Raw genomic sequence first — 26,942 nt, forward strand, 5'->3', positions numbered from 1 at the left:
CCATCTGCAGATGACAGCCACCCCATTCTAAGGTCTGTGCTTGTGCAAGGTCAAGCTAGTTTAGCTCGAGTGAGTAGGTATAACTGAATGTGAAGTTGATCTGTTTCTCTTGGAAGTACGTATAAGCTGCTATCCAACAGCAGACTGGTAACTAAAACATTAACTTCTCCCAGTCTTGTTCAAGTACAAGATAAAAATTTAGTGGGCTTGAGAAAATTAACAATAAATTTCACAAGAGGAAGCAGAACTGCAGTGCACTACAGGTTAAGCTGTCTTCGTTACTGACAAGTTTATGTATAGCATATCTATAATAGTACTGTTCTGCCAGAGCCCTAAGGAAAGAGCAGACAGCTGCAGACAGCTTGTGCTGCTGAATGTAAGGGAGAACACCTACCTGCTCAGGGCAGGCTCATCTGACAGGGTGTAGTGCTGGACATGTACTCCAGCCTTCTTGAAAACCCTGCTGAAGTGTAACATACATACTACATAACTTTGACTAAGGGTGCAAGAGACATAAACAATTATTTAAAAATTCATTAAAATATTCAACTTTATTAACAGTATATTTACATTTTTTTTTTCCTGCTCTTGGTCAACCATGGTGAATGTTCAAAGGTAAAAAAAGCATTAAGCAATAACCACAAGATGAAAACATTTTAAACCTATACAATACTTTATACATAAATTTATACAAAGGAACACTTAAATAATACAACTGGACACAAAAATATACACTTTTAGAGAAATTCACATCAGTAATTGTATAAAGCTCTCTTCTGTACTAAGGGGTCCTGAAAATTTAGGACTAAAACATTAGCTCTGTAATGTAAAAGGGTTATTGTGACAGTCCTCAAAGGCCACTATATAGCACACTGACATATTCAAGGCTATCAGCTTATATTTCAGTCTGTGTATTCAAGTTTTGAGGTCCTTTTATGATTATGCAAACATCAGAAATATAGTGGTATAATAAATGGTACTTATGAAAGCAGAGTTTTAGAGCCAATATTAAAATTTGCAGGCTCAAAACACCCACTTAATATTTAAACAAGTATTTGATACTACTGTTTGTTCAAAAATAGAAAGAGTAAATGCACTTACATAAAAAATAACTTTTACTGTTCAGCAAGCGTGCTCATGTGATTTTTATATTAGTACAAACTTAAAAAAACAAACAAACAAATCCACCATATGACTTTTTAAAATAAATGATACCAATTCACCTTTCCCCTACTTGAGTACATTTACATTAAGGCTTTGAATCATCTGACCCACGATTTTACAACATTAAAATGAATGGGTCCACATGGATGCTAGTATGTCTCATTGAGACTTAGCATGAATAGAATTAAAGCTCACCACCTTAAGGAAACAGAAAGACACATGCTCATACCTTAACTATATTCCTTTTTGTCTCCAAACTAGAACATAAAGTTTAATAGTAACAGTATTTCATGGCAAGAGACGAGTACGTAATATTTTTTTAAAGTATATTATTAATTTAATGGCAACATCTTTGGAGAAACTTCCAGTTTTTGTTGTTTTTGTTTTTAAATTCCTATGAACGTCATGCAAAAAGATATTTCTTAAGATTACCTTAAGAAGTTGTTTTTGATGGAAGTGGAATGTGTATCCCAAACTGCAGATGAAAAAAAAAAGCTAAAAAGTCTTCCTGGATTTTTTTTGTCATACATTTGTATCTTGCAATAATGGTTCTTTAGCTTCACCAGGAGCTTGTGGGCTGTGGGGATGGCTGTGGCTGCCGCAGTGTTTCTTCCAGTTGCTGGATCGTACATTTAAGTTGGTGTGTTCAGGAATAAACAAGGCAACAAGTAGTGCCAACAGCACAGAGCACGCTCCAAATAAGAACGGGGGTCCAGGAATTATAGAATTCTGAGGAAAGAAATAGACAGTTAACATCACAAAATATAATTAAACCTTTACATGTGTTAACATACTAAGAAAGGCTAATTATACAAATTCTAAAAGTTGATTTTTTTTTCTTGCTATGCTAGCCAATATAGTAGTTGTCTCCACGCAGAGTCTAAGAAATCTGTGATGATGAAGTTTCTGATTTAGGAGAGGAAGCGCATGTTATTTACTAATGGTTGCTAACTTCCTTTTCTAATGCAACTTTTATGAAGCAAACAGCTCTTCAGCAGTAGGCCAACTTCCTGTGCTTTTATGTACTTGAAGGCTGGACTTCATTATGTATAGCATGCTCCCTGTGAGATACCTGGGGAGATTCAAATCTAGCATCTTCTCCCTACTAACCTTGAACTTGGTTCTTTTCTCTCCTTCCCTTCAAGGTACCATTTGCTTTTTTAGTTCCAGACTGGTACATGCACCCAGCACAACTGTATGAAAGCAGTGCAGAAAAGTTTTGTTTGCGGTCTGAACAATGAGTATTTCCATTATCATTCAATTTCACTGCTGTTTGTAGAGTGGACTTCCAAAAAACACATTAACGAAAAAAATACTGAATAAAATTCTGCAAACAAGGTATGGGAAAAGCTTTTGCTTGTAACTTAATCAGTTAGGCACAGCTAGACAGCACTGCAATGTAACAGCTGAAGAGAAGTGTCCCATATCCTGCTGCAACCAGTACAGTCACCTGCTGAATTTCCTCCACAATTTATCATCTATTAGGAACTAAAAAAAATACAGAGGCCTTGGCTAGAAGGCAAAAAGACACCACGACCCAAATGCGTGATAGCTGAGAGGTAAATACAACGTCAGAGACCTGCTCAGTAAGACAAGAAAACAGTGGGATTATGTAGTTATTAATTCATCTTTCCTTTGTCTTTGGAAAGGCTGGCAGTTGCCTAACTACTAAGAGATCCAGCTAATAGGAACAAAAACTGAACCATAGTACCTTGTCTCAAGCCAAAGCCTGTGAGAGTGATTTAAGAACCTATTTTTACATGCTTAATTTACAGTTAACCTGACAATGTAATTCAGCATCATAGTCAGGAACCACCAGAGACATGGTCCCTTCCCAATTCCTTTTTTTTTGGGAATCAGTCAGTAAAAGAAGAGTACCTGTTGTAAATGGTATTGTGTGACAACACTGCTTCCTGGTGGTGATTCAGGCATGGGGAGTTCGTTCAGTTCAACGTGAAATATATAGAATATAAAGCCATAAAGTGCTGGTCCCAAACCATTACACAAGCCTCGAATTCCTGTTATCATCCCTTGAACCACACCTGAGAAAACAAGATGTTCTGTTATCTATCTACATATATAAATAAAATTTATATATGTAAAAATGATTTTAATAGATGATGAACACATCAGTAAGACTTTTACGCTGATGCAAAAAGGAAAACTTCTCTCACTGCTGTTGGACTGTGAGTAGCAATAAACAAAGGGTGCAGACAACTTGTCTTTATGGTATATATATTTTTTCCTATCTCCCCATAGGCTCAGAGTAATGCTTCCTATGCCACGCATATTAAGAGATCAGTATATACAATATCCTTAGTCTCACGCAGCAGCACTGCATACAACCTGTACAACAAAGCCACCTTACATCAAAAGTAATGAAAACAAACAGCTATTGTACTACAAACAGATATTGTACTATGTTTGGGGTCTGAATGTTCTTGCCTCTGGGCCAGAAGGACTTGTCATGCATATATGGCAGCTTTAAAGTAGATTTTAACTTTTTGTGACCTGTGCTCAGGTATAGAGGCTATCACGAATAAGGATAACTCACTCGACATGTTTAGCTTCACAGTGATCTTTGACTAGAATTCAAAGGGTTAGGACAACACCTACCTTGTTGGTCAGCATCAGCAGTTCGTGAAACCAGTGCACTTACAGCTGGGAAAGTAATACTGGACATGGCTGCGACAGCTCCAGCTGCCCACATCATCCTGCAGAAAATAAAGATTCAAAGGAACTGTTCAGCTGGGACAGCATTCTGCATATGGAGCATATGTATGTACACGTGCATGTTTGTAAGTATCACATTCAGATATTGAAATGGAATTTACATACCATGATTCTGATCCAAAGCCATACCACGCAAGTTGTAGTATTTGAAATCCTAGACCCAGTAGGATGGTGTTTTTATTTCCAATGGACCGCATAAGTAAACTCAAAACTATTGTCTGATAGAGCAAGGAACAAGGTACAAGGGAAAAAAAGTTAATCTAAATGTTAAATACATGCAAATACATTAATGCATTAAAAAAGCTAAGTTCAAAAGCAGTATTTGCCTTGTAGTCAGGAGTCCTGCCTCTACCAAAAAAAAAAAATATATATATATATAATTTAGCAAGTAATATAAACAAACTATCACCCCTTATTTGATACATAAGAGGATTTAGTTTTCCCAACACAAAACACTTTGGATATTAATGAACCAAACCCTGTTTGGCAAGCTGTTTTATTCATCTAAGTTAGTTAAAGTAGAAGTGTTAATAAACTGTTAGATGCTTAGAAAAACAGCTAAAAGAAGGTGACTCATGTTTCCAGAACCACAATACTATGGAAGTTCTCCACAGTGCTTAGCTCTCTCCAGAGTTACTCAGTGAATTACATAGAATTAACTCACCTGTGCAATAATGGAAAGAATCCCAAGTACTGCTATGAATGCTGCTACACTTTCAGATGAAAATCCCATTATCTGTATAAAAAATAAGAATGGTAATTTGATTATTGACCAAAAACACGTATATCACATCACACGTATCAGTGTGGGAACAAACAATGCAGAAAACTGGAATTATTCAATTAAAAAAATATATATATATATATTTTTTTCACTAAATAAAGTGGAAAACACAAAAAGCAATAGCATAAATGGAAAACAAGTAAACGATTCCCTCAAAGTAATAAAGCAGTTTAAAATAGTGAACTTCATAACCCAAGAATAATGCAAATAGTTACAGAATCAGAGATGTTGCTTTAATGTGTTCATCTCTATCTCTAAAAACCAAAAGCAAACATAACAGCAAGAGTACTTAACTGCTGCAAACTGATAAATTACAATAGTTACCTCTGTTTTTTATTCAGCACTATTGTAAACTTTCCTATAAATTTACTTCAAATCCATATCAAAATGTTACATTACCTGTCTGAGGTATAGGAAGAAGCTAGAATATTGGCCTGCCTCCGGGAGGTAGGAAAGAAAGACTGTTATGCAGATTAGCAGCACAACTGAATCCTGGCCAACTTTCTTCAGGGACTGGCAAGAAAAAAATAATAGAAAACATTCAATTGTCATATTCACAAAAGCATACATAATAAGAAAGTGAATCAATTAATGAAATCATTATTCAAATCAATTAATGAAATCATTACGTGGCACCACCAAAACATTTTCGGTGTGTTTAGCAAGATTGTTGGCAAAGGTATTGGCAGCAATGCAAGATTAAACTTGATAAAAGATGTTTTTTTTAAAAAACATCTTTTGTTTTTTGTTTTAAAAAAAAAAAAAAAAAAGCTTGAGATGTAGTAAATTCAATCACTTTTCTCAAGCTTAACACAAGCATCACACCATATTTAGCTAGCTTACTGCAAACGGGTCAGCCTGTTCCCACGAAATGGGTGCTCCCCAGGATGCTGGCCTCATCTTCTCTGGCAGTGATTCTGGTACAGCAACCAGAATAAAACAAATGTCTAACAAGGCGATCGCCGTGGCTAGGACCACAACCAAGCTGTCTCCGTAGACTCGACCAAGGTAAGCACCAATAGCAGGGCTGGTAACTAAACTTGCTGCAAAAGTTGCTGAAACCTGAAACAAATAACAGCCAGTAAGATCTTCAAGGACACAATTCAAAAGTGTTATTACAATGATAATAACTACAGAAATATAATACAAGCATAGTAAAACCTTTTAAGTTAGAAGCAGAATATTCAAGAGATGCTCCAGGACTGGGTGGCAAGAACAAGCAATCAGAAAAACCCTACTCCAAACTGAACCTGACTTACCAGGGAAGAAACAAAAATAGAGATTTTGAAAACCTTTACCTACTGAAGTATTAAGCGCTGAAGTATTAACCACAGAGACAGAGAGAGTTAAAAAAAAATACATACCAAACCATAGGCCATACTTCTTTCATGTTCTTGCGTTATGTCTGCTACATATGCAAAAACCACTGAAAATGTCACTGCAAAAACTCCAGAGACAGATATAACAGCAAAGTACCACCTAAAAAAAATCATATACAAAAATTAGAACACATAAAACGAAAGAAAAAGTCTGTACTTAAAATCCAAATACAGTTCAACAGTTACTGCTTTGTCCAAGTTTTCCTGACAAGCATTAAGATAAAGCCAATATGAGTGCACCTGGATACAGTTGTATGATTTCTTCTATGCACTGACCACAAAGCTAAACAGCATAATTTTGTAACGTACAAAAAGCTGCTGCGATTTAACACTTCTAGGAAGCTACGTGTTTATACGTCTGTGACTGAAAGCAAGTCGGGAACTTCAAACTGCTCACTGAGAGCTCTCAACATAAGCCTCATCTTGATGCTAGACAGTGCTGACGTCATTTGAAACCAGCTACGCTGGGAAATGAGCTGCTTCCAGGAAAGGGACGAGGAATCCATGTGACCAGAGAGAAAACTGGAAAGGCATCTGGAGCTGCCTGCACAGCCGCCTCCTCGTGTCAGTGCAGTCTGCGTTATTTCAGCTGCACCCTGAGGTACAGCACACAGCTGGTCCCACACTGAGCTCCGACTGGGGCAGTACCAGGGTAATGTACGTGCCAGTTTGATCTTACTCGACTTGCACAGCCGGTGAAAGCTGATGGATTTTAAAGCTTGAGAAACAGAAGTATAAAACTGAAGCAACATTTTAGGTTACACATAGTTACTTCATGCATAAGGTAAGTTTTCATTTCTTTGCACCTGGTTAGTTTTAGAGTAACATGGACACAAAAAAGCCTTGTTACCATTTCTTGGGTGGCATCCTAAAACACTTGACAAACGTGCTGAAAGTACTCAACGGGGGCTACTCCACTTTGACTCCAGTCCCCCAACTTTTCAGTGAAATAACACAAAAGCCTCAATATTGCATGGAGCAAATAACATTTTATCAGCGATACCACAAACACACGGATTAGACAATAACCTAGAGGAGAAGTGTGCATCTAGTGTGAAGGACTGCACTAACCATGGGCTGATCTTCATTAGTGGTATTGGTGCACAGGTGAAAAATACTGTTAGCAGCAGGAAGGACTTCCGTCCCCACACGTCAGACAGGGCACCTATGAGCGGGGCACTGAGGAACGATAGCAAGCCCTAAGTGAAATAGAGAGAATGCTTCAGTTAGAACCACGCGGTTAGAACCGTGACAGCCAGCCGTGCCACGAGCTGACAGTGACTGGGCTCTGTTTTTACAAAACTTCATCACTACAGTGCGATGCATCAAAGGCAATATGGTCAAGCATTCCTAATTTTCTACACCATAGTTACATAAAATTCAAATTTTAAATCCCCAGAGATATATAAAGCTCAAGAATGATGATCCAGCAATATCAGCAGTTTTATGAACTGTGTTTTGTTTTACATTTGGAATTCACATGAATGTAAGTAACTGCCAATACCCTACTAGAGCAGCAAATCTTAACACCACACATCGTTTTGGATCAGTTCACTACCTTTTTATTTTGTGACCTCAAACAACAGTTACAGACCAAACACTATCCTACAGAAAATAAAATGATTGGTATTCCCTTTGTTGGCAATACTTTGATCTTGTATTTTTTATACCATGAAAACTATCCTGAAAGTTTCTCTCATCTGGCAGTCATTTCTAAATCCCGCCAATCGTTTGCACAAAACTGTATTTTCAATTACTCGAACATTTGTTACCCTACCTTTACTCCTTGAATTAAACCATTCATTAGAAATGTATGTTTTGGGAAGGTTTCATGCAAAACCTGGAAAGGAGATAAGAACACTGTTATTCACCCAATATTGACCATAGATAGTACTCATAACGCATCCATCTTCTACAGTGTGGTACATCCACACCAGCTTCTATTTCCATTGATTATAGGCAGATCTTAAAAGGTCTTGAAACTTTAAGACATCCAAAGTTATGCAAGATTAATACACCCAAAACACTAAGAAAAATCAAAGTCTACACTTTTACTTAGTAACCATTATTTACAGGTTCATTATCCAACAAGTTAGTTTCAAAGTTATTTCCTGAAATTACACAAGAAGAATACTCCAAATACACAAAATCCATCACCTCAGCAAAATTCATAGAAAGGGGGAAAATAACTAAGCAGTCTGCTTCGCCGTTCTTGCTTTGCAAAGAACATGAATAAAGTCAATGACCAAAGCGCTCTTTGGGATAATCTCTACAGACATTTGCTGTACTTTACTAATATAGTACTAAATAATACATTGAGTCTCCCCTTCAACAATGGGTAAGGTCTACCTGTATTATTTTAGTTGTAAGATACCAAAATGACTTTTTTTCAAACAGCACTTGCCACGAAGTTGTTGCTCTAGCTGTAAGTACCAACATTTCAAAAAATACAATAAATGCTTTACTGGAGGTAGGGAGACAACCCTGATGCAAGCATGAAGCGCAAATCTTAACCGGGGAGGGACAGAGACACCTTCAGAACTCCTAAGTACATTTATTTATCAACTATGCCATCTAAGTATTTTCTTCCTCAGTTTTGGATATTACCATAAACACACCACAAATAACCTATAATTTAATTCATGTGGAAGTTACTTTGAGGTTTTAGCTTTACTTGATAGAGGTACCTGTTTCGGTACTTTGCGAAGGATTTGCTTCATCCAATTTCAATATCAGAAGTCTAAGAACACAAAGAACCTATAAAAGCTATTTCACCCCAGATTCTCCACACTACTGTTGTCTGTAGGAGGCTGGAAGGAGAGCGACATCGTCGTTCTGAAGCGCCTCTCCCAGCTCAGTGACTGGAGCCTAGACATGAGGGTTACAGCAGGCACTGCTCTCCAGTCTGACAGCGCTGCCTGAGACAGTTTCTATTCGGTGCCTGGGTTCAAGTTGGTAACCCAGAGACTGCTCGTTGCTAGCATCAGCTTACAGACCTGCACCAAGATGGCATTTTAGGTGGAGTTTGCTTGGAGATCTTTAAGCCTTTGTTCTATCTCATTAGTAAGCATGTGTCGCTCTCAGAGACTAAATCCAAATGGAGAGCAACCAACTGGACTAGAAAAGAATTTGGTACAAACCCATTGCTATGAATGTCGCGCTGGTCATAGGGAGGCTCTAACTGCTGTAACTGGGCCTGCCGTAAAGCTTGGTTCTAAAAGCACAGCGAGGTGAGCAAAGAGCTTCTTGCACACACACACACAGACAAGTAAGCTCCAGTGTTAGCAGACTGCCACATAAATATGTCATGCTGTTACACTGCTTTAGTTAATTTTGAAATTCTGGCCCCATATAAAAATAAAGTAAATCAAAAAACTTTGTACTTGCACAAGAGAGCAGCTCAACGGTACCCACTTTTCATTTAATTCAGGTATTTGATGCTTTCGCAGAAATAACCCCATCTCCCATGCAACAAGAAGTTTAAGCACATCACTTACCACCAGAGTGGGTGCTGTTAAGAGTCCCCAAGCAAAGAACTCCAAAAATATCACTATCACAGCGTGGTAGACACTAGGCGAACCTATTCCTTGAGGCTAAAACAAAAAGAAAACTGGGTCATTAAAGCATCCGACAAGCTGTCATAATCACGTATCTGAATGCTATAAACAGAAGGGTTAAGAAATGAGATGGAACTCAGAACATCTGAACGCAGGTGCCCAAGCTGGCTGCTACCAGGTGGAGTTCCCTTCTTAACCTTTTGCTGCAAATGTGCTGAAGCGACAATGCCCTGTGGAGTGCAAAGTGCACCCTCATCTCAAATTCAGAAATGAACCGCTCATATGGCCAGGCTGGGAAACAAGGATGCTAGTGAAAGCAGAAACAGACTACCGAGGACTAGATTTTTTTCCCCTAATATATATATATATTACATACATACATACATACATACATACATACATATATATATATATATATATATATTAGGAAATTAAAATTAAGAATATACATGTATATATAATTTATATATAATTTAATATATATATTAAAATTAAGAATATACATGTATATATAATGCATAAATATGTATATGTAATATATATGTATTACATAAATATTAAATATAAATATATTTAATATTTAATATTTATATTAAATATAAATATATTACATATAAATATATATATGTAATATATGTGTATTACATATATATATGCATTATATATACATGTATATTCTTATATATATATTACATATATATATAAGATTATAAAAATAAATATAAATAAAAGTTACAAAGTAAGAGACTTCAAATTCTTTGGTAGTTTGGTACAATCAGAAGCAGCTTTTGAGCACGTAAGAGCATGGGTGGGATAACCTCATCTCATATATTCTCCTGAAACGCCGCCTGCCCAACAACACGCCATATGTGCAAATTACAGAACCAGTGCACCAAGTATTTTATATGCATGCAATACGAACCACCCCTCGGACCTGTCACACGCGGGCTGTACGCCCAGAGGTGCTGCCTTAGCACCTGTCCCCGCTTGGTGTAAGGCTGCTATGGAGAGGCACCGGCTGGGTCAGGCCTGGCGCTTACAGCGAGCACAGCCCCAGCCAGGATCCCTGCAGCGCGTGGAGATGCTGCTGGGAGGGAGGCAGGGGGGCAGGTGGCGCAGCCAGGCTCTTCTCAGGTGCATTCAGTGGCAAGAGCAGAGGCACCAAGCGAGGCACAGGAAGTTCTACTGAAACTTTCAGCACAGCAGAACACAGCCCAGGCCGCCCCGTAAGGCTGCAGATCCCTGCCCCCTGAACTCGCCTGGACACTGCCCTGAGCAAACCGCTCTAGTCGATGCTGTCTGGAGAAGGGCTGGGTGAAACCCAGAGATGTTCAGAGGTGCCTTCCAACCCAAATGCTATACAATGCTAAATTCCAGTTAGGTGACACTAGACTCTTCCCTTGATTACAAGATGGATGCAAGTCATAGCCAGCTTTTTTTTTTTTTTTCTCCAGATTCCAATTTCTTCCAACAGAGAAAAAAAAAAAAAAGCCTTTTGAACAACCGTAGGAAATAAATACAGAAAACCACAGGGACCATTCACCCTACAGCTAGAAGATCACCATTTTCAAAAGTAGTTTTATCAATACATGAAAGGTAAGCCACAAAAGTACCTGAATACTATGCTATTTTTCTTTCCCAAGCTCTCTTCAGTAACTGTTCATATAGATCTCTGCTATTTTTTTAAGCCTTATTCTCTTAAAGAAGTAAATTAACAGCCTTCACAGGTACAGAAAGTGGCTATAATTATCTTCACTTCCCACAATTCCTTCCTCTTTCCACCCACAACCCCTATTTTGGGTTTGCATTAAAAATTTATGTCGTTCTGTGCAAGCCAGAAGTAACAGTCCTAGCTGTTTGCCTCAGTCTGCTACAGAAAATCAGGTTTGTTCTCGTATTCCCCCAATTCCTTCCCAGTCCCTGCCTCATGACCCTCTGGGTGTCGCAGCCGGCGGGGCAGCAGTGGTGCCATCACAAACCACCCTCTCCCTCCGAGTGCCGGGGCTCAGAGCTGTCTCTGAGCTCGGCAGCTCCAGCTCGGTGCTGCCCTAGGCCAGGACCCTGCAGGTTCCTGGGGATCGCACACGGAAACCAAAGCAGCTGACTGAAACCAGGAGCTGTTCCGTACAACCGAAGCGTTTGCCATTTTAGAATAATACACGAGGTGACTGCTGCCCTCTGCCATGTCATCAGCAAGCAGCACTGAGCCAATGTTTCCATTACTATGGCAGAAACAAGCCTGCAGTGGCATCTAGACCACGGGGGTTAAACTTCCTTCCATTTTTATTGCTCACTTCTCACAGGTACTGTTATTTGTTCTCATCTACTAACGCAGAAGTAATTTAGTCACATCTCGATCAGTGTGCAACTCAATGCATTGGATGAGTGCTTCAGAAACGTGTGGCCTTACGTAAGGTGAATTCCAGCAGGTCACTCAGGAAGGCAGAATTAGTGCTGATACCACCTAACTGCTGTTAGCGCCTCTCTCCCGGTCACTCAGCACGCAGCTGGCAGCACGCACACGGACAGCAAGGCACTGCCTCCTGCGATACGGCTACACAGCTGCGGGGAGTAACACACAAAACTGGGAGGCAGCTCGATGGGATGGCGCTGGCATAGTCACCCTTTTCAAGTTCTGCTGGTGAAATACTGGAAGTACTTGTAAGAAAGTATGGCACGGGGTGACACGGACACACCACGTGCCAAGGCCAAGCCAACTCAAGGAGTCTGAGGTGAGTTCATAAAGCCTGTGCCAGAACACCGAAGTGGTAAGCACTAAAACTGGCCTACACCCAAAACTGCCAAAGCTGGGGCAGGAGGGAGGGAGAGCAGTGGGTGGAGGAGCACCGTGCCCTGGCCCGACCTGCACCGCTCGCTGCAGGGACCCACCGGAACCTGCGGCGGAAGGAGAGGCTTTGCAGAGCCTGTGGGTGTTTTTTCCCCTTTTGCTTGCTTTCTTTTTTCCTTCTTCTTTTTCTTCAACATCAGGATCAAGAGAAGGGACGGTAAGTTAACTTGATGGAAGTCCCCCATCAGTAAATATTTTTGCCTCTGACGGCGCCTCATTAAGCAGCTGCATACTCTTGCAGGCGAAAGAGTCACAAAGTTTTCTTTGATGTGAAATAGTTTCAAAATAAGCCAATCAGACTGGAAACTGTACACTTAGATGCTTGATTAATTACTGGTTTGCTAATTGCAGATGTTCAAGTCATGGGCCCTTTTCATTTACCTGTCTCCCATAATGTCAAACAGCACGTTGGGCAGGCAGACACCAGCCAGGCCGAGCACAGGAGACTAATTAAACAGAACGCCGCAGCCAAACAACAACCCAAGCATAAATACGTTTCTGCTGTCATTATACTCTGCTGTAGCAGATTTTATAGTTCTAAAAATTAACTTTTCATAAAGTTCTCTGAACAGCTATTTGAAAGTAGAGAGCATCACCATCTTGTATCTTTGTTACCCAGCGACAGGCCTTTGTACCTGCATGTAGCCTGTGCAGCCTGTTTTGTCTCCCTGTATTAAAAACAACCAACAACTGCTCGCAGCTCCCCCCACGAGCCTGCGCCCTGCCCCTGTGATGGTGGGAGAACTGAACCGAAAGCACCGCCGAGAGCTGCTGCCACAAAACCCTTCCTGGCCCCTCGGCGGATGGCAGCTGACACCCTGAACCTGTGTGCGGTGTCCCAGCCAGGGACCAGCAGTCCCTCTGGGGAGCAGCAATCCCGAAGCACGGCGTTCAGGTGACAGCGGCCGCCCCGCTGCTGCCCCTCGCCCTAACCCCCGCGCCTTCACCGCCTGTGCGAGGCGCTCCCGCGCGGTGCTGCCTCACGCAGCGCCCCAGCCCTGCGGCCGCTCCCCCGCCTGCCCCGTGCCGGTTCTCACCAACGGCTGCGGGCCCGGCCCGGCCCTGCCCTCCCCTCCCCACCGGGCACCCCCCGCCCGGCCCCAGGCGCCCCCGTCCCGTCCCCGCCCGCCCATTGTGCGGCCTCACCGTGCCGCCGTCCTTAATGATGATCTTCTTGGCCAGCATGACGCTGCGGTTCGCGGCGCGTTTCTTCTTCTTGCCGCCCTGGCTCATCTTACCATCCTCCGGCGCGGCGCGGCACCCAGCCGAGCGAGCAGCGCGGCCTGGCCCGGCCTGGCCCGGCCTCCCCGCCCCGCGCCTCCCCCCCCGCCGCCGCCGCCGCCGCTCGGGCTCGGGCTCAGGCACGCGCCGCCATCTTGGCCAGCCGCCCCGGCCGCCGCCGCGCCTCACGCGATCGCCCCATTGGCCTCCCGCCGGTCACGTGGCCGCGCCGCCCGCCCCGCGGTGCCCGCCCGCCTCAGCGCCGGCCCCGGCCCCGGCCCCTGCCCGCCTCAGCGCCCCGGCCCCGCTGCCCCCAGCCCTGCGCCCTCACATTTCCTGCCTATCCCTGTCACCCCAGCTCCTACGGGAAAAAATCCCACGTTCCGTGGTTTCTCACTGCTTTATTTGGAAGGGAAGGGGGACCGAAACTTTGGCACGGTTTCAAGCCCACCCCGTGGAGTGGTGTCACTCTGTGGTGGGAGTCACACAGGTGTACGTTAATGCAGGGAGCTCGGGTTAAAAGGGCACCACAACTGTACTCAGTTACTCAGGTTAAAAGGGTACATTAACAACTGTACATCAGCGATGACATCCTGTGACCAGGCTGGTTAAAGAGATGTTTTTCCACCTGTGCATTTATATTAGACCGACCTTTGTTATCAATGGCATTATCCAAAAATAAATGCATCTTAAGAGAAATAACAAGCTCGCTTATGTAGGTGGAACAGGTGGCTCAAGTAAGAATTCATAAAATTAGAATAAAGTCTAGATAAACATGACTTGCTTTTGCTGTCATTAATTTCAGCCAGCTACATATCTCCAAATTGCAAACTCCACTTACCTGCGTAAGTCCTGACACAATCCACTCTACCATTACTTAAGTGAGACAAATTCCTGACAAACATTTAGTTTCCTGAAGAAGAGAAACAAAAGTTTTGTCTGTTACATCCAAACACCTGTACTGCTCAACCTGCAGTACAAAGCTAATGCCTAACGCTAACCATTAGCTGAAGATTTTACATCTTTTTTGAATTGGAATAAAAATGGACAAAGCACTTACATTCCCAAGGGAAAACCTTGATTTTGAAGCACCAATAATGGTTTTAATAGTTTCAGTGAAGACTCCTTGCTTTTAGGCAAAAGCCAAATTACAGCATTCCCCGGTGCCCTGTCCTAACTATGCTCTTTTGGTCAGCTGATGAGTCATTCTTTTCTGTAACCTAATGGCCTAAAAAATGCAGTATAAATCATACTGATTCCACTAAATTCAGAATGTAATTGATAAAAGTACAATTACAAAAAGAACTGACAGAATAGGAGTCCTGAGAATTATTGGTGCATAGCTGGTGAAATGACTTGATTTTAACGTATATAGATGTCTGGAAGGCAAAGGGAAATATGTTATTCACCTTCTATAGCAATGCCTTTGTGAACTGTTCAGGTCTTTGCTCTATTGTAAATTACACCTACAAAAACCCCTCAGCTTCTGAACTGTAGCAATCAATAGACTGTGCTGTATTCTAGACAGTGTATCTTATAGTACTTTCCACTGCTATCAAAACTATTTAAAACAAAACAAAAACCACCAACAAAACACCACCCAAGCTACTGAATCACAGCCTGTCTCCTGATAACTTGTGGCACAACCCTTTACAATGGATTACAGTACTTTACACTGCGTATCATACAATACCCTACTTCCCAAAAAGCTCTTGAAGAACTTTAAAAAGATGGACCACTACTTTCCTTACATGAAATTAGATGCCTAGAGTCTTTGCAAAGCAACTTGTAAAAATTGCATAAGATGCTAAAGAAGATGCAAGCCTAGAGTGCAATAGTGTTTCTCAGATACAAATCAGGAATATTTCCCTTGGAGTAAAAAGAGTGAAGTAATGTTCTCATTTATACCCACGAAGCCAGTTTATGGCACAAACAGCATCCTCCCAAGGATCTGCTTACTATTGGTAGCATAACATTAGGCAAAAAGTTCCAGAGTGAGTTTTCATTCAGAAGTGCTTTTACAGAGATTGCCTCACACTGTGCAGCCTGATTAAACATATCAGTGACTCACTCTCACTTACAGACAGGTAAAGACTAAACCTTGCAAGATCAAGAATAGGAATAGAAAACCTTGCAGCTCCCTGGCCTCACACTAACGCTGTGAGGAACTGTATTAGATGTTCCCTACAGCCTCCTGTTCATGAACTCTAGTGCTGAAGAAGGAGACCAGGATTTTCAGACTAGATGAGAGTGCAGAGACAGACAGCCACTAGAATACTGCTGGAATGCATTCACAAATCAGGATACATTGGTCAAAAAAGTCTGTCTCAGTAAAAATTAAAATTGTGCCAAAAGGAGGGAAAAAAATCAGTATTTTATCCCATTACAGATTTTCAAAAGACTTCATGTATTCTGTGGTTCAGCAGTGTAATAGCAATAAAATGACTTGTTTCCAAACTGCTGGGAAACACCATATATTAGAATCGTATTCAGTGTAGGTACACATGTATCAACATCAACACACAAAAAACCCTAACACTACCCTAAAAATTTTGCCACAATGTTTGAATATACAATTTATATTTGTGCTTACGTATTTAAAACTTCATTTAAAATATACTGAAAAAATACAAACGTTAAAAAAATCTATAAAAGTGTTACTCAACAGCAAATATATGTTTAACATATAAGCAATTTTTACTCGGTTATCAATTGCTAATGAAATCAATATGGCTAATTAGTCAGAACAATGATGTAAGGTTTGAGGCAAGAATTAAAAATGTAATGGCAAAATTCTGCTCTTGGATGCAAATGTGTAGAAGACATTCAAGAATGAGCACCGAACTGCACCACAGGACAGATTTTTTTGCTTCTGCAAAGACCTATAAAATCACCTAGCAGGAAATAATTAGACAAAATCATTAATTCAACTAAATAGGAAATTTGGATTCACAGTAACTGGAGCAGAAATTGTCATCTAATTAATCCCACTTATTTTGTTGCATTTTCCCCTGCATTTTATCCACTAAAAATACCCTCATTCTAGAAGTGTATAATGAGCTCACCTGGAAAGAGTAGAAAGAAAGAGTTCTCAAATAACTTCCTGTGGAAGGAAAAAAAATTGGCATTAAAAATGAACAGAACAATGATAACAAATGAAGGGCACATTTCTTGACTTTCTTGTAAGAATACCATAGGTAATGATACACTACCACGTATATGGTATAACAGCACACTACAGATAAACATTACCTTTCTAATACACGCACGCAAAACATTCACTTTTAAAAAATCTTACAAAAACATGGATTTAAGAAAAGAAAAATAATAATCTTCCTCACTTACAATATCCAGCAAGAAACATTGTCAACAGGAGGAAAATGAGCAACAGCTTCAAATTTGGCAAATGATTGCTTTTGTACAACAGAACGTGCATGGCTGATATGGAAACATAGAAACAGATGAAAGTTACAGACAACAAAAAACATAAGAAATGCAAAGGTTCATTTATCACTTTTAAAACAATTTGACAAAATCCATTACAGTCGCTTGAATTACAGCCATAAAATTAAGTTAGGAACACAAAATGGTTAGGTACTCTCAAAAATCTGTTAAAGGACCTTATGAATAAGTGAAATGTAAGCATATGCTCCCAAAATAAAGTAACTTCTTTGAGAGAAAAAAAAAGTAAAACTATTTTCTTAAAAAGTTATAGTAAAAACAGGTATTATCTCGTACAAGCAGGAACTAGTACACTAATCTATCCTCTATTATTAAAGCAAACAAAAATGGAAGTTTTGCTACAGTTTGTCTAAAACAAAGAACTTTAATAGAACTATAAAATTATCAGAATTCTTTGAGAAAAAAGATAATTGGGCACTTGCGGTTAACATGAAAATACAATGTTCAAAGAAATGTTCACTTTACTTTATTAGATTTAGGATTTTTCACCGCTGAATTGCTGATTTATTTTGCTTTGGAGACAGTTCTAATAGCTTACTGGTATTTGACCATTTATAATGTATCCCAGAGATTCTCAAATAAAACTACTGAACATCCAAGTATTCAATAAATACTAGTACTCTCATTATGTAAGCCTTCAAAAAATCATATAATTCAAGTTATTGCAAATAAATATCTAGCTGTAACTTCATAAATATTTAAATAAAATTCTGCTGAGTATAGATTAGCCTCCTAAATATACAACTAAACTAACAAATCCATTGTCTTAAAGTCAGAACTGTAATTCAGAAAGACAAGTTTATTTTTGGAAAGTTAGACTCCTACAGACCGCTTTTAGGGCACACTCAAAGCACACTGTTCCTTGTGTCCCAATGCTCTGCGCTAGCTATGCTTCTTTGGTTAGTTAATCAGCGATTGAATTAGATTTATTTTTTCCCCCTCAGATCCATAAGTATCCCAATGGGAAAACGCACATATGCTTTCAGATTGCAGAAGTTACAGAAATCTGTAAATCCTCCTCAAATCCTTTCCCTTCACAAGAAGGGCACACCGCCTTCCTGCTCTCTAGAGTAATGCTTTTCAGCCTGGAGGTCCCTCAGAAGCTGTAAGTGGCTAAGGAAAGGCAGCTAAAAATGCAAATTCATATTTCCTTTACAGCGACAGGTGCATAAAGAGATCTGTCCCTCTACTAGAAAATTTAATGGGACTAAAAATTGAAAGCATGACAGTCACTGACCCAAAGACAGGAGTCACCATTCCTGAACACAACAGGTATATTGTTTTCCAGAGCTATTAGGTCCTATTCAAAAGCAAAGTGCACATATTCCCATTCTTTCCTATAACCTGAAGCTTAAAGACAAAAATATTAAAACTGGGTTGTGTTTAGCAGAACTCCAGCAATGCACTGATCACTGGGCCTGTTTGGTCCCGTCCTGTGCAACTGGTTCTAAAGTGTTCTCAGTCTGCTCCTATTTTCTGGAGAAATTCCTCAACAAAGTAACCAATTCCATCACCTGAACATTTCCACTACTGTGATTCATGCTTCATGAATTTAAAACTACTGTTGTGTAGGCCAAATTCCAATTCAGATATTCCTACCAACACTCATCAAATCATTTCACAGTCACGTGTACTTCTCTTTCTACACTAAGTAACGCTGTGAGCTACTACTCAACACATCTTACCCTCGTGTTGTATTTCAGTGGTAAAGTGATGTAAGTTTTGATTTTGCCTGATTGAGTGTTAGAGGTGAAAGGTTTAATATTAAAAGTAGGACGCCAATTTAGGGTAATATTAGATAATTTTGACTACCAAATAACGTAGCTCCTGCAATTATGGCATGCTAGGGATTGATGCGCAGTTTGGAAAGCTTAGCATGCCCTTGGCATAACACCGACATTACTTCCTTGCTCTGACGTTACAGACAAAACATTGATGATGCATGCCATTGACAACAAGAGAAAGCAGTATTTTTACTTGGCTGACATCAAGTGGAATTCTTCCTTTTCCATTTACAATACTTAAAAATCTCAGAGTGCTCTTACAGAATCCTCTCTTGGCAATCCACCATTTACAGTGTTGGGGAAAAGAGGCTGAGGTACTTTGGTAAACATTTTGAAACACCTCTCAATTCACAACATAATCATTAGCACATGAAAGACGTGAATAAGTGCAGAGAGGAAAAAAAAAAACAACAACAAAAAACCCATAACACCTTTAACACTTGCCATTCAACTAAGGGACTATCGATATGCTTTTGTGTAAGGCATCCATTCACATGTGTAACACACAGGAAGCCACCCTACATTAATATCCACTGTGAACAGGTCTCCTGAAAACTTGACTTTTAAGCTTTTTTTTTAAAACAAACAAACAAACAAACAAACAAACTAGTTCTGGCATTGTGTTTCTGTCTCAATTAGCTATATGCAAATACTTCAACAAGCAAAGTGTTCATAACAGTCTGACTGTATATGTTTCTTAATGTCTTTTTTTGTTTTTTAAAAAAAAAAGAACAGCATGCCTTTATATTTGCCTATTGCACAATTCGTAAATTTTTCATTCTGTTCCCTATTGAAGTAATTCCACTACTAGACTGAACAGCTCCACAGAACCGTTTGGTCTGTTAGCTCAAGGACTTCTAGAACAAAATAATAACAATTAAAAAAACTCTAATTAAACTATTACATACAAATGTACTGAAACAGCCTTGGAGAGTTCACAAGTAAACAACACTTGTTTAAAAAACAAACAAACAAAAAACACCTCTGTAATAAAATACAGTACAGTATACAGATGATATACCATAATGGCTCCAGATGGAGCTGTTACAGATTACAATAATGAATATAAAATGTTTATTATGGGTTTCAAAATTGCAGGTAAAAAAAAAATCTGCAGGGGATATGTAAATCTAAAACAAAACAAAACAAAACCCACCCACCTACTTTAAAGGTTCTACTCACAAGCTGATTCATAATCAATAAAAAATAATGAACATTACATCTGAGCAAGCACTCCATTGTAAGCCAACTCATAGTGCCAGATTACTGCACTGTGTGTTCACAGACTTATTGCATCTGTTGGAACACTGCAAGCTATCCTGATGATGGCTGGAGTACCAACACAGATTTTCAGTTTTCTTTCTCAATTTCTCCCTTTGTGTACTTAGGTGAGAGTGTTAACATTCTTACATCAGCTTTATAGAAGCAACAGAACACATATTTCTGTTATTAAATCAGCCTTCTAAAAATATAAAAATATCTGATATTGTGAAAATGTCTTTCAATCATACTTCAATTTTCATAGTTTTAATAAGGAATACCTAATTAGAACCATTGCTTTAGAACTATGATGTGCATTCAGTTGATTTCATGTAAATAGACAAACAGTTAAAAACATTTACTAAGATTAAATATAGTCAAATTGCAAAAACAAATAATCTGACAATGCTGTCATGTGCTATTTCAAAGAGTGCATAGGACATATTTCTGCAGCAGTCAATACAGTAAATTCTTTTGATGCGATCCCAGGTCAAAGCTGTAAACATTCCTAATTGCAGTTTCTTGGAAACTTTTTGTTCCTTTCAAGTTTTTATTAGCACATTGCACTGGGCTTTCCCCTGCCATTTTTTTCACCAGTTACAGACAGTATCATGATCCATCTTTAATCCTTCTGGTTCTTCAAAACTACTCAATAAGCATTTCTTCACTAGATTCAGGGTAGTAATCCTCTCCTTGCAGTGCACAATGACACCTTCCACGTGCCATTGCTAGCAAGGCCCCCAGTGCATGATCTTGAGAAGCAGGCTGAGGAGGAAGTCTGCTATGCCTTAATAGGATTTCCTGCAGGTTTTGGATCATAACCATACAGGAAAGTAGCTGCTATTACAAGGATGGCTCCGAAGAAAAAGACACTAAATAGAACAGGAACAGAAGAAAAAAAAAAAGTTAGTTGGTTTTAGTCAGCACAATTTTATTTATGTAATACAATCAAGGGACATTTTTCCTTTGGGAACAAGCAAAGCATCAATTTTATTCATTCAATTTATAATGAACAACATTATTTCCATATATTTCTTAGAGAAGAATGCAGGAAGAATTTGAAATAAATAAACCTAATGTATCATTACACTGACATATTTTGAAATAGCTTCATGGAAGAACTGTCAAAGGTAATCAGACTGAACTTTGAGGGTTTTTTTTCATTTTGACTAAGGCTCTATGCAAAATTCAAGAAGAAGCTAAAGAATTGCATCTTCTGTAGCTACCCAGGCATTTTTAGCATCTGACATACATCATGCTGTTGGAGTTATGTTAGCTTTGAAGTCCAAAGCTTGTGTCAAAACTAATTACTGCTGCCCATGAACCAGTTGCAAATCAGCATAAACTAAGTTTTGGCAGATGCATAAATATTTATGTAAAGATAAGATAATAAAGACATCTTTTGTACTGTGATGTATGGGCCTTTCAAGTTGTTTTGATAGCTACAAGTACACATTTTAGAAAAGAACCTTGTAATAACGACATGCTAATGTTGACGATCTGATTTTCCGTGCTGAACACTAAAAAAAAATTGTGTCACATGACAGGCAAACTGTATTCACTGAAGGATTATCATATTTCAGGACACGATCCATTGCAGCAGATTTAAGCACTTAAGCACTTTACATCTACTATCCCAATCAGAAATGTTTGCTGAAGTGAGAAAAAGAATTAGGGAATTTCAGTTCAAATAAATTCTGTTGGCATAAGAACACACTGAAGAGTAAGTTCTATTAAACTAGATGGATTCAAGTTGTACATCCTGCTAGTTGGCTCTACGTCATTTAATTATTTACCAGTTTCCATTTTCACCATGTTTGCAGAGGCTAGTAAGTTACTTATTAATTTCTATTTAAACACACAGAATGTTTTAAACCTCTAAACATTTAACAGTAGGCTACTTATAAATTAAGTCTGATGCGTTCCATTTTAAGTCCTAATCATTTGTTCTGCTTTCACAGAATCACAAAATCATTAAGGTTGGAAGAGACCTCCAAGATCACTGAGTCCAACCTCTGACCTAACACTAACAAGTCCTCCACTAAACCATATCCCTAAGCTCTACATCTAAACGTCTTTTAAAGACCTCCAGGGATGGTGACTCCACCACTTCCCTGGGCAGCCTGTTCCAGTGCCTAACAACCCTTTTGGTAAAGAAGTTCTTCCTAAGATCCAACCTAAAACTCTCCTGGTGCAACTTAAGCCCATTCCCCCTCGTCCTGTCACCAGGCACGTGGGAGAACAGACCAACCCCCACCTCGCTACAGCCTCCTTTGAGGTACCTGTAGAGAGCGATAAGGTCGCCCCTGAGCCTCCTTTTCTCCAGGCTGAACAAGCCCAGCTCCCTCAGCCGCTCCTCGTAGGACTTGTTCTCCAGGCCCCTCACCAGCTTCGTCACCCTTCTCTGGACCTGCTCGAGCACCTCCATGTCCTTCTTGTAGCGAGGGGCCCAAAACTGAACACAGAACTCGAGGTGCGGCCTCACCAGAGCCGAGTACAGGGGGACGATCACCTCCCTAGCCCTGCTGGCCACACTGCTTCTTATGCAAGCCAGGGTGCTGTTGGCCTTCTTGGCCACCTGAGCACACTGCTGGCATCCTCCAGCAGTCCTTCTCTGTTTGTGAAGAGAAGGTCTAGCGGGGCGCCACCCCTGGTAGGCTCACTAACCAGCTGCGTCAGGAAGCTATCTTCCACGCTCTCCAGAAACCTCCTAGACTGCTTTCTCTGGGCTGTGTTGTGCTTCCAGGATATGTCAGGGAAGTTGAAGTCCCCCACGAGAACAAGCGCTGAAGATTTCGCAACTTCTGTCAGCTGCCTCTAGAACTCCTCATCCGTCTCCTCATCCTGCTCTGGCGGTCTATAGCAGACCCCAACCAGGACGCTAGCCTTGTTGGCCTTCCCGCCGATCCTAACCCAAAGGGACTCGACCTTGTCATTCCCAGCCTCGAGTTCTACAACATCAAAAGACTCTCTAATACAGAGAGCCACACCGCCACCCCTTCTGTGCTGCCTGTCCCTTCTGAAGAGCTTATAGCCGGTCATTGCAGCACTCCAGTCATGAGACTGGTCCCACCACGTCTCCGTGATGGCAACCAAGTCGTAGCCTGCCCGCTGCACGATGGCTTCCAGCTCCTCCTGTTTGTTACCCATGCTGCGGGCATTGGTGTAGATGCACTTCAGCTGGGCCATTGCCTTATCCCCCGGCCTTGCTATTGTTCCCCCTGGCACAGCTCCAACAATCCTTGCTTCAGCCCCATCCCCCTTCTTACCTACTTTAAAGCCCTCTCAATGAGCCCAGCCAGCTCCTGGCCCAGGATCCGTTTTCCCCTAAAAGATAGGGACCCGTCTGCGGCCATCAGACCGGGTGCCGAGTAAAGTGCCCCATGGTCAAAAAACCCAAGATTTTTGTGTTGGCACCAGCCCCTGAGCCACGTGTTTAACAGGTGGGCTTTCTGTGTCCTCTCTGTACCCCTCCCTGCCACCGTAGGGATGGACGAAAACACCACCTGCAGTCAGAGCAAGAAAGTCCTTTTCAATTGGGAATAAACAGGAAAAAAAAATAATTCCACTAACTTGGAAATGAAACTATAGAATCATAGAATAAATAAGGTTGGAAAAAAACCTTCAAGATCATCTGGTCCAACCATCACCCTACCACCAATGTCACCCACTAAACCATGTCCCTAAGCACCACATCCAACCTTGCCTTGAACACCCCCAGGGCGGTGATACCACCTCCTCCCTAAGCAACCTGTCCCAGTGCCTGACTGCTCTTCTGAAAAGTAATGTCTCCCAATTGCTTTACCTGTTGAAGAGCAGTGCTCTTTGTTCAATTCTTTAATTCTTGAAGAGTAGGGGTATGACGTTTCCATTTTTCCACTCCCCAGTGACAGCACCCCACTACCAGGACTTTTCTGCTGTGATGGAGGGAGGCTTGGCAGCTCCATCAGCCAGTTCCCTCAGGACCCTGGGATTCTTCTCATCAGGTCCCGTAGACCTGTACCTCTTTGGATTCATCAGCTGGTCTCGAACCTGCTCTTCGCTTAAACTGGGTGGGACTCTGCTCCCCCAGCCTCCATCTATGGGGTCAGGGAAATGAAAGATGTGGGAAGCCCTTCTACCAGTGCACACAGAGGCAAAGAAGTTGCTGAGTACCTCAGCCTTCTCCACGTCTGTCATTACCAATTACTCACATATAGAAACTCACTCCTAATATAAGCAATTAGCCAGCTATCATCACTCACACACTACTGTTTGCACCCCTCGGTTTATTTTCACAAATGTTAAAGGCGCATGGTGGCCCTTGGGGACTCCACCTGTCACCCCAGCGCAGCAGCCCAAAGGGAACTGGGGCCTCTCTTGGGCTCTTCCTCGAGGCTCTGCGCAGAAGGGCTGCCACCTCTCGCACAAGGGCTGCCGGATGGGAAAGAAGCACTCACACAACCCCTGACTATTGGCAAAGATCTTTATTGCCACGTGGCTCCAGGCTAATGCCTGGAGTGGAGCCTGGGCGATGCAGCATAGGGAGCTTGCCGAGCCCTTCTGCACAGCTGCCGGTGTTCCTTGAGGACACTTTTCAGAGAGCTGCCAGGGGAGTCCCATGTTTGTTGTGGCCGAGGTGGGTCCACTTCCATCGGTTGCTCTTCATCTTGTGCACCCACCTCCATGGGCTCCGCGGGTTGGAGGACGAGCCAGTCCCTGGCAGGGACTGCCCACACAGGCTGCCGTCCATTGGGCATATTTTCCGGCCACGGTGCCGCACCAGGACGCCTCCCAGTTCCGTGCCTCGGGTCCGTTCCATTCTCCGCTTGATTTTCATTGACGGAATTCCTGATGGCATCTCTCCCTTGGCCACGGCTGGGTCTCGCATCATATTCCGTCTGCTGGGCACGGCTCCGCTTCCCGTGGCCCTCCAACCCACGCTCTCTCTCTTTGCTGTCCTCACTGGACCTCCGGCTAGGCCCAGGTCTGCTGTTGGTGTCTATCTGAGGGGCCGGTCTGCTCCCCACATCGCTTCGGCTCCAATGATATTTGTCGTAATAGCCTCTGGGCCGGGCACCAGACACCTCCTGGGCACTGATGGTTCTTGTGCTGGAGGCGCTGGCCCTCGACCCATGGCGCATTCTCGCAGAGGCAGACATCCTTCTCAGTGGTCCCAGGAACAATTTCTTGTCCTCGCACTGAGAAGGGCTGCTGCTCGCCTCGCGCTCGCTTTGCTCCTGTCTCTGGCCTTCCTTCAGCCGCTGGCTTTCGGAAGACCAAATCGCTGAGCAAGTGGCGGGCCAGTGGCAGGGGGGCCCCTTTTATAGGGCCCGGGGCAAGGGCGGGCCCGCCGGTGGCCACTGTGACCTCAGCAAAGCTCTGTGATGGAGCGGCCCGTGCGAGGCCGAAGGCGGCTGCCTTGGGAGAGGCCTGGAAGATGCCCTCATGTGGAGCAAGGACGAGGGTTGGGGGGGCTGAGGGCCCCCTTTTCTGGGGCTGGCTCCCCCCCAGGCCGTTTGGCTTGCCAGAGAGAAAGGCTGCCCCATGAAACCCTGCCTCGACCCGTTTTTTCTCCAGATCTCCAAGGGTCAGAGTCTCTCCTTAACAAAAAGACAACCTCACCAATGAAACCAAAACAGACCAATTCACAAGGCTAAAGCAGTCAAAACTGAAGTACCAATCACAGAATCACAGAATTTCTAGGTTGGAAGAGACCTCAAGATCATCGAGTCCAACCTCTGACCTAACACTAACAAGTCCTCCACTAAACCATATCCCTAAGCTCTACATCTAAACATCTTTTAAAGACCTCCAGGGATGGTGACTCAACCACTTCCCTGGGCAGCCCGTTCCAACGCCTAACAACACTTTTGGTAAAGAAGTTTTTCCTAAGATCCAACCTAAAACTCCCCTGGCGCAACTTAAGCCCATTCCCCCTCGTCCTGTCACCAGGCATGTGGGAGAACAGACCAAGCCCCACCTCGCTACAGCCTCCTTTGAGGTACCTGTAGAGAGCGATAAGGTTGCCCCTGAGCCTCCTCTTCTCCAGGCTGAACAAGCCCAGCTCCTTCAGCCGCTCCTCGTAGGACTTGTTCTCCAGGCCCCTCACCAGCTTCGTTGCCCTTCTCTGGACTCGCTTGAGCACCTCCATGTCCTTCTTGTAGCGAGGGGCCCAAAACTGAACACAGAACTCGAGGTACTTCCTGGCTTCTCTAAGAATGGAGAACTCCACCATTTCGTGGTCACTCTGCCCAAGACAGCTCCTGACCACCACATCTCCCACCAGTTCTCTGTTTGTGAATAGAAGGTCCAGAGGGGCACCTCCCCTGGTAGACTCAATAACCAGCTGCGTCAGGAAGCTATCTTCCATGCTCTCCAGAAACCTCCTAGACTGCTTCCTCTGAGCTGTATTGCATGTCCAGGATACATCTTGGAAGTTGAAGTCCCCCACGAGGACAAGAGCTGATGATTTTACAACTTTTGCCAGCTGCCTGTAGAATTCCTCATCCGTCTCCTCATCCTGGTTGGGCAGTCTGTAACAGACCCCCAACCAGGACGCTAGCCTTGTTGGCCTTCCCGCCAATCCTAACCCATAGGGACTCAACCTTATCATTCCCAGTCTCAGCCTCAAGATCCACAACATCAAAAGACTCTCTAATATAGAAAGCCACATCACTACCCCTTCTGTGCTGCCTGTCCCTTCTGAAGAGCTTATAGCCAGACACTGCAGCACTCCTGTCATGGGAGCGGTCCTAGTGATGGCAACCA

At 42.1% G+C, this 26,942-nt stretch overlaps 2 protein-coding genes across 17 annotated transcripts in view; both read right to left on the reverse strand.

The window, feature by feature from the left end:
- Positions 1 to 532: 532 nt before the first annotated feature.
- On the reverse strand, positions 533 to 19,376 carry MFSD14A (major facilitator superfamily domain containing 14A). Of its 3 annotated transcripts, XM_068690504.1 has the most exons (14): positions 17,032 to 19,376; positions 16,752 to 16,789; positions 14,528 to 14,599; positions 9,558 to 9,653; positions 7,838 to 7,900; positions 7,132 to 7,259; positions 6,046 to 6,160; positions 5,525 to 5,743; positions 5,081 to 5,194; positions 4,562 to 4,633; positions 4,003 to 4,115; positions 3,781 to 3,878; positions 3,043 to 3,206; positions 533 to 1,893 (listed from the first exon to the last, which is right to left on the reverse strand). In XM_068690504.1, exons 3-14 carry the CDS (start codon positions 14,558 to 14,560, stop codon positions 1,687 to 1,689), a joined length of 1,422 nt encoding a protein of 473 aa, XP_068546605.1. In that variant the 5' UTR covers positions 14,561 to 14,599; positions 16,752 to 16,789; positions 17,032 to 19,376; the 3' UTR covers positions 533 to 1,686. The 3 variants fall into 3 exon arrangements, with proteins under 3 accessions (XP_068546605.1, XP_068546604.1, XP_068546606.1); XM_068690503.1 differs by having other exon boundaries at positions 14,528 to 19,376; XM_068690505.1 differs by lacking the exons at positions 14,528 to 14,599; positions 16,752 to 16,789; positions 17,032 to 19,376 and adding an exon at positions 13,612 to 13,802.
- A 143-nt stretch (positions 19,377 to 19,519) lies between these two features.
- The window catches only part of SLC35A3 (solute carrier family 35 member A3), a 57,120-nt gene continuing 49,697 nt past the window's right edge, over positions 19,520 to 26,942 (reverse strand). For all 14 annotated transcript variants that reach the window (XM_068690493.1, XM_068690492.1, XM_068690489.1 and 11 more), the window contains one exon: positions 19,520 to 21,064. In XM_068690493.1, coding sequence (XP_068546594.1) covers positions 20,974 to 21,064 — 91 coding nt within the window. In that variant the 3' untranslated portion in view covers positions 19,520 to 20,973. The remainder of the gene's footprint in view (positions 21,065 to 26,942) is intronic.

This window comes from Anas acuta, chromosome 8 (assembly GCF_963932015.1).
Source record: "Anas acuta chromosome 8, bAnaAcu1.1, whole genome shotgun sequence".
In the NCBI taxonomy this organism is placed as follows: domain Eukaryota; kingdom Metazoa; phylum Chordata; class Aves; order Anseriformes; family Anatidae; genus Anas; species Anas acuta.